The following is a 14946-nucleotide window of genomic DNA, read 5'->3' on the forward strand; positions in this document are numbered from 1 at the left end:
AACTTGCTATAGTTCTAACTCTTTTTCTGGAAGCATATAATAGCATATAATATAATAAACATTTCGTTTCGAAAACCTTAAGATTTTAATTTGCAGCTTTTATATAAAAATGTAAAAGGATTAAGTGTTAAGAATTAAAATTTAAAGAATTGAGGGTTAAGGTAAAAAAGTTATTAATTCAAATTTCGATTCATTTTTCAACATGATTTAAAACGCAGTTTGTTTTACAATATTAAATGACAAATAATCAAATTACTTACAAGTGAATTCTTAGCTACAGTTGTTAAATGTAAACATTATTTTAATTAATGTTAATAATGTGAAAGGTTTTTCTTTAAAAATATATTAATCAAGTTTCTACTTACAATAAAGACAATTTTTAAAATCATTATCCTTTCTGTATTTTAAATCTGGCAAACAATGTTCTTTATATTATAAAATCATTGTTTAAAAATGGAATCGATGTTTAAAAAAAAAAGAAAAAATTATATGCCAATTCTGTGCATCATGTAAAATGTTAAAAGGTTTCTTAAAAAAGAACAAAAATGTGTCAAAATACCTCATTTGTTTATTGTTGAGTTTAGTGACATGCTCAAAACAGCACATTTTTAGCTAAAAAAAGTATATGCTGCTTTGAGCATGTCACTATACACAAAAATGAGTACACGTTTTTTTCATTTGATTATATTTGTTTCGGAGCTGTTTTGACACATTTTCACTCAATTTTGAGAAATTCTTCCTTGCAGTTCATTGAGAACTAAAACATGCTTTTTCTTCTGACCTCACTTAGCTATACAAATACTTAATAGATTATTGCTGAGTTGCAAACAACTTACTATAAAAATTATTTTACAAATTCGCATTCATTAAATTTTAATTCTCATCAAACTTTCGATTTTATGATTTTACTACATGAATGGTTTAAATACCATATATTTTGGTTTCATTGATCACAATTATGGTTCATTTAACCAGAAATGTCATTACTATACAGTACGGTAATTTTAGTTGGATTTTTTCCTCTATGTAAATTCTCTTTGTAAATTTTTGAAGTTAAATTCTAAATTGGCTTTTAGAAAGTTAAAATTTTAGTTACGTTAAATGTTATAAACTCGTTGTTTGTTAAATTTCTTTCTGAAGTGTCACGGCCTCAAATATAAAGTTGAATTTACCATTTAAAAGATCGGTGTTCATGTAACACATCTGTGTGTTAAAACTATAAATCTCGCACTGAAAACTTAGGAATTTAGTTTCTCTTCTCTCGCCTAAATTAGCCGATTTGTAAAATGTTTTCTCATTTAAAGTAAAGATACAACCTTAAAGACGTGACTAAGAATGCGAAAGGACTAGGAAGGCGAGAAATTTAAACTAAAATGTTTGCGCAAATGCAAAGATCAGCATTTGAAACATGATCTTACCTAAAATTTGAAATTGATACTAAGATTTGTACATAGTGTACAAATGAAACAGAATCTTAAAACTAGTTTCCACAAACAAACGAGAGGAAATTTAAAAATGTTATCGTAACCATTGTATAGTTACACTAAGTGTTTGTTATTACGCTTTTGGTGTAAAAAAACAACAACATAATTCTGGTTAATAAAACAAAATATACGGTACTTAAAAAATTCATTCAATAATTTTTCCGTTCTTATGTTAATGGTTTGCAAGAAATAATGATTTTCAAATTTGCAGTTCTCATTACCGCGCATTTAGAAAAAAAATACAAAACAGACAAGTAAATTTAACCGAAAGAATGCTTTTTATGCCATGCTCTAAGGTATCATGAAAAAAACTAAATTTTACCATATTTACCAAATCTTACCGCATGTAATATAACCAATCACCAAACAGTACGGTAATTTTAACAGGATTTTTTTTCTCTGTGTATGGTGTTTATTTTTGAAATAAAATTCGTTTCATAACGTTGAAATTTAGTCACATAAACTAATATAAACTCGTTGTTTGTTAGATTTCTCTCTAAAATGTTACTGCTTCTAAAATAATATTGAAATTGCCATTTTAAAGATTGGAATTCGTGAAATACACGTATGCATTAAAACTATGAATCTCAAAGTTCAAACTTGGGAATTTAATACAAAGATTAGCATTTGAAATATAATCCTGTCTAAAATTTGAAATTGATACCAAGATTTGCTCGCATGGTACAGATGAAACAAAATTCTAAAACTGAAATGCATCATCGTATCCATTGCATGGCTACAGGAAGAAAAAAATTCTGTTAAAATTCCCTTACTGTATGCTAATGACATTTTCGGGTTATTTTTAAAGATAAAACAAAAAAAAAAAAAAAATATACGGTATTTAAACAATTCATTTGATAAATTTTCCTTTCTTATGGTAATAGTTTACATGACATTCTGGTTTTCAAAGATAAGTTATAGTTTTCATTACCGCGCATTTAGAAAAAAATACAAAAAAAGTAAGTTTAACCGAATAAATCGTCTTTATGCCATGCTCTAAGGTATTAAGAAAAAATAACTGAATTTTACCACATTTATCAAATTTTATCACAGATAATACAACCACATTTTATTATTAATTTTATCAAAATCATTACCAAAACGCTTCGGCAAAAAATATCGAACTTTCTGGTTTTCCCATAGAGCCAGAAACACAGTAAATTTTACCATATTCTGATAGTTTCGTCTATAATTTTTTTTTATCTAAGTGTACGATAACAAGTGGTAAAATGATAACGATTAGTGAAGTTTCAAGTCAAATAATGTAATGAATTTTTTAAGGTTTGAGTAAATATTACCGTACTGTATGTCAAGAACGATTTCGGTAAAAAAATATATTTTTGATTAATAAACCAAAATAAACGGTATTTAAACCATTCTTTTTGTAATTCTTCCGTTCGTATCATAACGGTTTACTGAAAATTCTGGTTTTCAAAACTATAGTTCTTATTTCCGCCCATATGGTAAAGAATACAAATTAAAACCCTAATTTAATCTAATAAATTTTCTTTATGTCATGCGTTAATGTATCCTGACAAAATTACCAAAATTTACCACATTTACCAAATTTTATCACATTAAAATTATATTTTATAGAAAATTTTACCAAAATCGTTGCCAGAGCTCTTCGGTAAGAACTACTGGGCTTCTTGACGTTCTCATGGAACCCGAAATACAGCAAATTTTACCATATTCTGCTAGTTATAACCATACTTTTTTCTCAGTGTATAAAGTAATTTTATGAAAAAAGGTGCTTGGACATTTGTGAAATTTGACAATTGTAATTTGATATTTTTTACTTTTGACTACTACTTGTGTTATGTTATTAATATAATATAGGAATATTATAGGGATATATTATAAGGAATATTAATATATTATATACTTATGTTATAAATATATTATAGAGAAGCGTAATGTCTTATTCCTTCAAAATAATTTTGAATAATGGAATGATTGAATTATCAGGTTTTTCGTTTCTGAAAAAATTACAAAGGATTATTGGCTTTTTATATGTTCAGAGGGTTTAGCCTACTGTATACAGACACCCAAACGCATTAATCCTTACAGAAACAGATAAATAAATATAATATCATATTCAGCTATCATGAAAAGTTCGTACAAATAAGACATCTGTATAATTGAAAAAGTTGACATTTTTTCTTGAAAATCATTTCCTCAATTTCTGTCATGCAAATGTTACACAATATTAATTAATTAATTTTTAATTTTTAAATTGTTCATTTAATAATTGTTAAAATGTTTTATCACATCATAATATCTATATTTATTTATCTGAAAATTTTTCTCCTTTTGCTGTAGTAAAAAGTTTAACTGTAGTAAAGTTTTGCTGTAGTAAAGTTTTTATTAAACTTGCTTTTTTTTAAACTTGAAAAGTATTCTTAAAAGTATTTTGATTGTAATTTCAATTAGTATATAACTATATTAAACCAACTATGTATGCAACTGTAATTACAATTCGATTGTAATTATAGTTGTATATAATTATATGAATCATTTTTTAATGTATCTCCACTTAAAGCATTTCTTAAAACTATTTTAGTAAAATTTTTAGAAAAGTTTTTTTTTAATTTATTATTTTTTTATACATATTTCGTCAAAAAATATGTTCATCTTTGTTTTTATTACTATTCTATGTGCATTATTTTCACCAATTGTCTTAAATTTGAAAGCTTTTGCTATTACATTTAATTATCCAGAAAAATATTATAAATATTTGTTCTATTCTTAGCATCTCTGTTTAATTTTGTTAAAAAAATATTTTTAAATAAACTCACAGGCCTAAAACAGTTTTTATATTAGTAATACATTTTAAAAATTACTTTTGTACTTAAAAAAGCAGAAACTTATAAAGGTTTTTTTATTTCTAAACTTCTTGGACATAACATAGTTATTTGTTAAGAGGTTAAATCTTCTTACCTTCTCCTAAGAAGTTAAATATTTTTTTTTTCAAGAAAAACTATTTTTTTAAAATTTAATTACCCAAAAATTTATAAATTTTATTGGTGTATAAATTTTATTGTTGTATTTCTAAATTTCTAGGACAATTCATTGTTATTTGTTAAGAGGTTACCTTTTGCTGAGTGATTAAATATACCAACCTATATATATTAAAAAAACTACTTTTATATTTAATTACCCAGAATCTTAAACAGATTTGTTGTATTTCTAAATTTCTAGGGCATAAAATAGTTATTTGTTAAGAGGTTAAATATACCTACCTTCTGTCCTGTCACCATCCTCAATATCTAATTGTTGAGGAAGAGGTTGAGGTTGATCCTGCATAAAACAACAACCATTTCTCGGCAAATCCAACAAATGACTAACTGTAAACCGTTTTGTATTGTCTCCGTATTGCGCTGCTCCAAAATCAACCATTTTGGTTTACTTTAAAATACAAAACACACAAAAAATATCAACTCAAAACATTCATTCTGAGCAGATCATTCAACTTTTCAAAAGTAATCCAAGAGTGTTTATTCCAAAACTTTTTTAACTGGACGTTTTTATTTGTGGCTAATCCAATGGATGTTGATTCTAAATCTTTGAAAACATTCTTGAGAATATTGGTTAAGTATATTGTAAGTGTCGTTGTCTTTGACGCCTTATTTGTTGACTGGGTGAATGAGGTGCGGAGATGTATTCGGTACAGAGTGTTGACAGATGCTCAAGTTGAAAAGTGTTTCATTAAAAAGATCTTCCACCAATAGAGATTCCAGAAGGCGGCACTTGAGTGACATCTCAACTCCGCCTTCTTTACATCAACTCATCCCTGTGTTCTTTTTTTGTTATCAAAGGATGAGGATGGGTGTTAGGAGGAGTCCCAATAGATGTATCTTAAGAAAATGATCTTATGATGCGGTTGTAGCTGACTGTAATGTAGTGTTTAGCTTTTAAGCGTTTCTTTTTATAAAAAGGAGTTATAGATATTGAGAGCAAACAACTTTTTTTTATGACTAAATTTATAATTTACTTTTAGTTTTAATGCTATTTTATGAAGTTTTTGTTTATTTCCTTTTTCAACTGTTGTATTAAATAAATTAATTAAAAAATAAACTAAAAATTACTTAAAAATAACTGGGATTTTTTTAAAAAATTATTTTAATGCATGACTAAACGTTCAAAAGCTATTAAGGTACAATGTTTCGCAAAATACTGTTAATTTTTAATTTTCTTGTTACAAATCAGAAACTTTCGTTCGAAGTTTTATAAAAATGTTATCCACATTTTTCCTCCCTTTTTTTTAAACCGTTTGACGCAGATGCGATACCGGTGTCTCTTTTGTATATTTTTTCTGACGCTCGAATTATAAGCAAAAATATATTCTGGCATTTTTCAATAATTAAAAACAGTCTAATATTTACCAAAAAAATTTGTTAGATTCTCGGAATTATATTTGTACGAAAATATAAAATCCAAAAAAAGTAGTTTGATTTTTTTTCATTCCTATTAAAAAATATATCAATAATTGAATTAAAGGAAATTTAAATTACGAATAACTGTTTCTCTTTGATATATGTGTAAATATTAAACAAAAAAAATTTTGTATTGAAGATTTCACGTTTAAAGCAGTAAAATACAGCGGTGTTTCTTGCATTATTAACCATAAATTATTAAAGTGCTAAAGGAAATATTTTTCATTTATTTTGACTATTATTTGACTATTTTCTATTATTATAAGCAAAAATATATTCTGGTATTTTTCAATAATAAAAAACAGTCTAATATTTACCAAAAAAATTTGTTAGATTCTCGGAATTATATTTGTACGAAAATATAAAATCCAAAAAAAGTAGTTTGATTTTTTTTCATTCGTATTAAAAAATATATCAATAATTGAATTAAAGGAAATTTAAATTACGAATAACTGTTTCTCTTTGATATATGTGTAAATATTAAACAAAAAAAATTTTGTATTGAAGATTTCACGTTTAAAGCAGTAAAAGACAGCGGTGTTTCTTGCATTATTTCATAACCATAAATTATTAAAATGCTAAAGGAAATATTTTTCACTTACTTTGACTTAAATTAACACAAAATAATGAAAAAGTATAAAAAATATATTTAATAAAATTTCTGCGTCAAAGGACCAAGATGCAATGTTTCGGAAGTTATTGTTAACTTTTGATTTTTCATATCATAGTTTAAAAACTTTCCCTCTATATTTTACGAAACAATTAACCACATTTTTCCTTTATTCTTAAACAACTATTAGAATGGCTGTTTTTTACACAGAAAAAAAAAGATAATTATATTTTTTCGCTTAATGTTCTTATAAGTACAGTTTAAGTAAAATATAGCATCCCGCGACAGCCTGTTGTGGGCCGGGGGGTCAGGGAAATTAAGGCTCTATAATTTTGTGACTAACGCCATGATTGTGGCCAGGTGGTCAGCACTGCGCACCGGTCGCATCAACTTCCCAGACAAGCTGATATTCATCTATAGGAAGCTGGGTGAATTTCAAGTCACCACTGGTGTTCGCACCCCTGCACTTTACAATGTCAGTTTAGTGCTTTCCCCACTGAGCGATCGTGACTCTAAAAGTGCACTTTATTTTATTTTATTTTATTTTATTTTATAACCGTCGTTGAACAGTGAACTCAATTTTGGGTTTACGACTACGAATGTTAAACTCCGTAGGCTTGTAATTTTGAACCAATCCAAAAGACAAGGAAACTCCTGGATCAGTAACCCCAGAGGTATTGATTTGTTGTGGGAAAATGGAGGACTTTGAGACTCGACAGATTTAACGTGCATCAGTGACCATTTACTACACTTTGGCCTGCGGGGATCGAAACCACGACCTCCTAGACCGAGGCCCAGTGACCCATGGGCCCTATTTATCATTTAATTCTATTTTTAAGATCAACTTTTGCGTTTATAGTTCCCCTTTTCACTTTTTAGCTTATAGTTCCCGCAAAACTGAAAAAGATGTATTTTTTCTTTCAGTTTTAAAGCAAGTTAGTAATAATGTTAATATTTAAGTGTGTAACGAAGTTTTTTTGAATTTCTTTTCTATTATTTTAAGTTTTTATATTTTATTTATTTTCTGAATTCATACACTCAATCATAAAATAAAAATAAATAAATTATTAAAACTATTAATGCCTAAGAACTCTGGAAATCTAATTATAATCCGTAGGATGCTCATACTAACATAAATTATATTCGTTTTAGCCAAACAATTTTCAGCTTTTGTAATTTAATAAAAATGAAAATGTGCTGAATAGTTATTAAAATAATCAAAATCAATCAAATGGTAAGATATTTATTGTTTGATCGAAAATGAATTAAAAATTTTACTTATTTTGCTACATTTCATCAGTTTAAATGGACTGTTTGGAAAAATATATATTTTATGAGGATTTGTAATACAATGAATGTTACAGTTATAGTTCTGATACAGTCTTAAATACAGTTTTGATTAAACGTAGTTTAAATCCTTTACGTTTCCTATTCACCTTTACTGAAAGAAAATAAAGATTGAAAACTCAATTATTTACTTTGCCAAACATATATTGGATAAACACAACATTCGTGCTTACCATAATCTATAAATATGATATAAATCTGAGTATCGACCTGAAACTATTTATCTGCAATATTTTAAAAACTATATTTAAAAATTAACCTTTTAATGGGCCATTTATTCCTAGTAAAGATAAATTAAAGTATTTTTGGAATTGAAATTGCTTTAAGAATAGTTATTGATATACGAAAAAAAAAACTCGTTTAGTTTATAAAAATGCGGATTTTTTTGGTGGTAAATATATTTAACACGACCTATTAGGAGCTTATTGACTTTTATTTTTCTTTATTTATAAAATAAATTTTATAAATGCTACTAACTTCAAAAGGAATAATGTATTTTATAACTTTTATATATTTTTTTAAACTAACAAATGGTTACCAATTTTATTCTAACGCACTTCAAGAAAGTTGAAGTTATTAAAAAATGGAAACCAAAATAAAAAGTGGTAAAAAAGTGGCGGGAAGTATACTTACCACTGCCTTTGAAAGGGTTAAGTGGAGGATTAAATTAATTAACATCCTAATAAATATGAAATTAACATCCTAATAAATGCTTTACCACTTTTCTATAAAGGTACACTGAGAAAAAAGCATGGTCAACACTACCAGGATATCGTAAAGTTTACCGTGTTTCTGGCTCAATGAGAACACCAAAAGGTAATTTTTACCGAAGCGCTTTGGTAATGATTTTATAAAATGTTATAAAATTTGGTAAATGCAATAAATTCCGGTAATTTCATCATACCTTAGAGCATGTTAAAAAACCGTTTATTCGGTTAAATTTACTTTTCCGCTTTATATTTTTCACTAACAGAGTGGTAAAAAGAACTGTGATTTTGAAAAATAGCATTCCCGGTTAATCGTTACTATATGACAGGGATGGCGAACCAATGGCACGCGTGCCATTTATGGCACGTGATACAATATTTTGGGCACCCCACCGATCGCAATTGTTATTGCACTATGAATTGTTATTACACAAATGTTATTACATTATGAAGCATATGTAACAATTAAATTAAAAATCACAAAAACAAACAAAATAATAAACAAATATTAATAAAAAAATTAACAATTAATGCTAAAAAAACAATTAATAACCATAAAAAACAAGTTAACAATAAGTAACTAGCAAAAAAAATTAACAGTCTTGCTTAAACTAACATCTTACAACCTAATATAAGTTATTTGTCATCTAATCTGCAGCAACAGAAGTCACACTGATGTTACTTTAAGTTGAATTACGCCTATAACTGAGACATTGCAAAATGTATTTTTTTTCTTCAATGTAAATAGTTTTGAGTTGATAGCATTTAGTATTATTATTTTCCCAATAATCACGAAGTCAAAATTACTTGACGGCACGTCTATGACATCATTAAACAGTTTTTTAGAAAAAGTGGCGCGTTGGTGTATGAAGGTTCGCCACCCCTGCTATATGAGAATGAACAGGAAAACTACCAAATGAAGGGTTTAAACACCTCATATTAATGTTTTATTTAATAATATATATTTTTTTACCAGAAATGTTATTATTATACAATATGGTAACTATATTAGAATTTTTTTCTCTGTTTACTTTTTATACCAGCCACAGAAAATTTCGCTCTCGCAATAGTAATTTTTTTAAAATATATTTATTTATCTGTTTATGTTTCACTAATAACATAGGAAATGCTACGTTAATGAAAAACCCAATTTTGATACCTTTCGCATCAGTAATTATTTAAAATATATTTATTCATATTTTTATGCTACAGTAATAACTTAGAAAGTGCTATGATACTGAAAAAAATCTATTACCAATTTAGTTACCCTTTCGTAACAGTATTTATTTGAAATATATATATTTATTTTTTTATGTTGCAATAATAACTTAGGAAAAGCTGCATTGATAATGAAATATATATCATGATGAAAATTAAAGAAATAATGAAAAGATAATTGAAAAACCAATTTCGTTGCCTTTTCGCAACAGTAATTATGTGAAATATATTTATTTACATTTTCATGTTGCAATAATAACTTAGGAAATACTATGATAATAAAAATACTCAATTTAGTTATTAAAAAACCTACATTCTCTTTATTGTATTAATAGAAAAAGAAAATGGTTGAACTTAAAGGAATATATCATGTAAAAAATTTCACCTTAAAATTGGCTGGAATAAGTTATTGAATGTTTATGGGAATAATTATCAGCAAAAGAAAAATTTAGTTTTTAAAAGAGAGATTTAGAAATTATTGCGACAGAATATCATTAAAAGTTTTTAAGGAAGTAATTTGAAAAGAATAACTTGAGATTATCAGGAAAAAAATACGCGTTTGTGGCTCTAAATCTTTGAAAATTAATTACCAAGTATTTTGAAAATCATAAATAAGTACAATAGAACTTCTCTATTTTAAGAGTTTGCAATGTGAAATTATTATTTTCTTGCTTATTCTTTCAAAAATCGTTTTCAACTTTTATAATTATTGAATAAAATTTAATTAATAGTATTGTTTTCTCATGACGTTTGTATACTTTTAATAATTAACAATTATAAGAGTATCTTTAAGAATGGTTGGATTGTTGTTCATGATATCTTATTCGTGAATGGTTTGAAGATATGGTATTCGAACAGATTATATTTAAGTTGTGAGCATGAATTTAAATATGAAATTCAAATTACTTTAATTAAAGTACTTAATTTTAATTAATATTTTTCTGAAATTTAGAAGAACCTTAGTTGATAATTGAACAAGATTTAGCAAGATAATTGAATGAACATTTAAGATAATTAAACCAAGTGCTAAGAGATAATTGAATTTAAGATGTTTTGTATGACTAGGAAATCTTATAACTGTGGTTCATGTTTCAGTGAAAAAAAAGAACAAATCAATGACTGATACTCGACATTTGAGTTTATTATCTCTTTTTTCATACTCACTTTTTAAAAAAGTATTTATCTTTATTCGCTACTTTAGGCTTTGCTTTATATTTCCAATGAATAATAAAAAAATTGCTTGAATTCTAATTTTATCATATAAAGTCAATTTTAAAATTGAATATAATTTAAAAAAATTATTTCCGCCCGCTTATTCAAAATAGTTATGCTTTTTAATTGATTTATATACATTATATGTTTTTCCTCTTTAATAAAATAGATAATTATAATTTAGATAAAAATCAGAAATTTAAATGATATTCAAAATAATTTAAAATCATTTTAATATAGCCTAAGCTTCAAAAAGGAGCATTTTATGTTGGAAAATTAATTGAATAAGGAAGCATTAGAAAAGTCATCACTTTCAAAATCTAAAATGGCACTATGTTTTATATAATAACTTCTGAAATTTTTTCACATAATCAAAGATGTAATAAGTCTAATAATACGTTTAAATTTTTTTCTTTGAGAAGCAATATTTTACATAATTTATGAGATAATTTTTAGTAAATTTTTTAAAAAAATCAATAGGATGCAACATACAATAGGAATGCTTTTTAATAAATTAAATTAAAAATTAAAATTTTCTATTGGAGAAGTAAATGCATATTGAAATCAAGAAACATAAGACTTTTGAAATCTGGACTAACATAATCCTTTCACTAAATAATCTTTCTGTTATTAAAAATCGGAAGGTAAAACAAATTTTAAAAAATATTTTGCTCGGTAAAATTTCGTTAAAATTCAAAAATACAAATGAACATTTGAGAAACAATTGATTTTTATTTTTGTGAGTGAAATGTGATTCCTTTTAGATTAAGAAAATTGATAATAGACTGAAATATTAATAAAAATATTGCAAAATTGAAAATCAATTAGTGTTAAGCAATTTTCGTTTTCAACTGTTGGATTAATAAACATTGCACAAGGTATTAAATGATTAAAAAGAATAGCATTTTTAATAATTTTTTGCTTCGTCTGAATTTTCATTTTTACAAAAATTATCTGCAAAATTTCATTTGAATTTACTTTTCCAATTTAGTTTAATATATTCTAAACACGAACAATAAAATACTTCTGAAGGTAAATTAAAGTTCTGAAGGTAAATTAACTTTAGCCCATTCTTTAAAAGAGTCATCATGAAATAAGAAAGTTGTATTTTATATCATACGTCGAAATTTTAATATGTAGTGGTAGAAAAATTACTTATAATGGAAAATACTAAACTAAAAGCATCTAAAGTTAAGATATTTTAAGAAAATACTAAGCGGAGCAAGTTGCGTAGCTGCCAACTCTTCCGGTTTTGACGGAAGTTTTTATTTTCATATTTAAAGTGGTAGCAAAACTCGTATTATTCCATTAAATTTATTGAATTACAATAATAATTATAAATGAGTTTGAGTACCACAACATATTAATAATTAAAATAAATATGTGAAATTATAATGGACTATACCATAGCGAATTTCATCTTGGTCATAGTATGAATATATTTCTGAGAAAGATTGTTTTACTGTAATTGTCCTTCTACACCAACTATGGAAAAATCCATTCTCGGGAAGAATGAAAGGTATGATCTTTGCAATAGCAGACATGCCAACTACTCCGAACGAGCCATAATTATTTAAAAAACGTTAAACAACTGTAAACTAAAATTTGCAAATAATTATCTAATTTTGCTTATTTTTTAGACGGTATAGCACATCTAAAGTAACACAAAGTAGCGAATCGTATAACCTTTCGAATTATTTAGAAATAGTGGTGGATAAAAACCTAATAAATTGAACTTTTTAAACCAAGAATCATACATTAATAAACTACCACACGAAAATATTTATTCGCTGTCCGGAGCAAGTTGGCATCTCTAGTCTTAGTGTTTAGATTTTACTGGGCACCTGGGCCGCGAAGCGGCCCCTATCCCATTCATCTGGAATTTTTGAACAGTTTTGGTTGAGCAATGAGGTAAGCAGGCAATGGAGTTGCTTTTATGAATGTTTCAAGCTCTTTGCTTGAATAACTAAAAGGGAATCAAAAATAAATTGAGCAGCTTGCTCTAAACTGTGTTTGTTTGATTTTGGAGTTGTTCAGAATTGTATCAGCATGAGTAAACGTTATTTTCAGAAAGGTTGATGAAATTATTTGTTTTGATAGTTATGATATGAGGCGTCGGAGGTGAAATGTGCAGCTATTGGTCTGTAGTTTTTATCTTTGATATAATTTTCAAATTTAAAGATTTCATTAAAATTTGCTGTTTTACATTCTATGGCTTTATCGAAAAAATCTGCGTTTAGCTTGTATATATGCTGTGATAGAGTTGGTATTTTTAGGTCTGCATGTATATTGGTATTCCGGATGAACCATCTTGCACAGGTTATTTTTCTAAGGATCTTGTTTTGGCATTGGTTTAATTTCTTCAGTAGATGTTGAGGTATCGTTGTCCAGGCAGGTGAGGCATAGGTAAGTATTGGGCGGATCATTCCTGTATATAGTAGCTTCTTTAGTTTAAGTGACATATTCTGATTATATATTAATGGTTGTATGGCTATTATTGCTGCATTTGCTTTATCTATTGTGCTTTTGATGTGATCATTCCAGGTGAGTTTGCTATTGATTATAAGGCCAAGATAAATTGCTTTTTTAACTATTGGTATTGGTATGTTGAACATTTTTGGTTGAAGTTGTGGAAGTATTTTAATTCTTCTTTTTTGTATAATTAATATTTGTGATTTTCCAGCATTTACTGCAGTTTTCCATTTTAAGCACCAGTCTTCTATTTCGTCTATATGGTCTTGTAGTTTTTGAAGAGCATGATTTGGGTTTCTGGATTTAATAATAATACCGGTATCGTCTGCGTAATAGGCTGTTATGCTGTTATAATCGGCTTTGTTTATAGGAAAATCATAAGTGTATAATATGTATAATATCGGTCCCAGAATGCTGCCCTGTGGTACTCCGGCTGTGATGTTTCTCTTTGTGGATTTTTTGTTTTTGATGGTGATTTGAAATGTTCTATTACAAAGATAGCAGGATAGGAGTTTGATTATGCCGGGTGGAAAATTCAGCTGTATGAGTTTATATATTGTACCAGTGTGCCATACTTTATCAAATGCTTTGGATATGTCGATCATCAGGAAGGCTATTGTTTCTTTATTTATGATTGCTCTACCAGTATAGTCTATTATTCGGAGTAACTGTTTGGTGGTATCTAGTTTTTGTCGGAATAAGTTGGCATCTCTGCAATAGGCTTACAATATATATGGTTTAATTACTTAAATGTATTGGTATCCAAAAAATAACTTTAAATCGCATTTATTTTAATAAGAATAAAGCTTGAACGCATAAATTTTGTAACCATATATTAAATATGAAAGTAAAATCTTCCAGAAATTCCGAAGGAGTTGGCTGGTATGAATTGGTACGGTGCTTGAACATACCGTCAAATAACTGCGGGTTTTCCGTAGTTTCAGAAAATATTTGCACAAGTGGTAGGTAAGATCATTTATTAGCACGTTCACGCCGGGAAAAGGGACAATGCTGGTACGGGAAGAGAGAAAATACTGGTAGAAGAACTATTTCAATATTAGATAATATTCGGGAGGAGTTAATCTATTCTCAACAATAAAAATTCACTGTAAGGAAATTCAACACGGCGAAGAAGCAATTCAATATAAAAATTGCATCCGTTAAAAACAATTGGTAGTTATGGATTTTTATTATTCCCGGAAAAAAAATAAAAAATGAAATTTATTGTTACCAGTTTTTACTCCGGTGCGCTGCCAAGATGAGACAATCTAGCGTGACCCACTGGTGGGTCACCTCGGCGTGAACGTGTTAATAATTTAAAAAAATGAGATATAATGGAATTTTATTCACCAGTACTTATAAATTAACCCCTTGGGGACGCGTGATTCATAAAAGCATTCGTACTAAATCAGAATCAGGATGTAAATAAATAAAAAACGGTAGCTTGAATGTAGGCGTTG

General features: G+C 27.2%; 1 protein-coding gene across 1 annotated transcript in view; it reads right to left on the minus strand.

Annotated features, from left to right (window-relative positions):
• Positions 1-5308, minus strand: part of LOC107440225 (paired mesoderm homeobox protein 2) — a 31470-nt gene extending 26162 nt beyond the window's left edge. Inside the window, exon 1 of the mRNA XM_016053084.4 lies at positions 4727-5308. Coding sequence (XP_015908570.1) covers positions 4727-4883 — 157 coding nt within the window. The 5' untranslated portion in view covers positions 4884-5308. The remainder of the gene's footprint in view (positions 1-4726) is intronic.
• Between the last annotated feature and the right edge of the window lie 9638 nt (positions 5309-14946).

The sequence above is a fragment of the Parasteatoda tepidariorum genome, chromosome 12, assembly GCF_982258835.1.
Source record: "Parasteatoda tepidariorum strain Cologne lab strain chromosome 12, Ptep-v5.0, whole genome shotgun sequence".
NCBI classification, from domain to species: domain Eukaryota; kingdom Metazoa; phylum Arthropoda; class Arachnida; order Araneae; family Theridiidae; genus Parasteatoda; species Parasteatoda tepidariorum.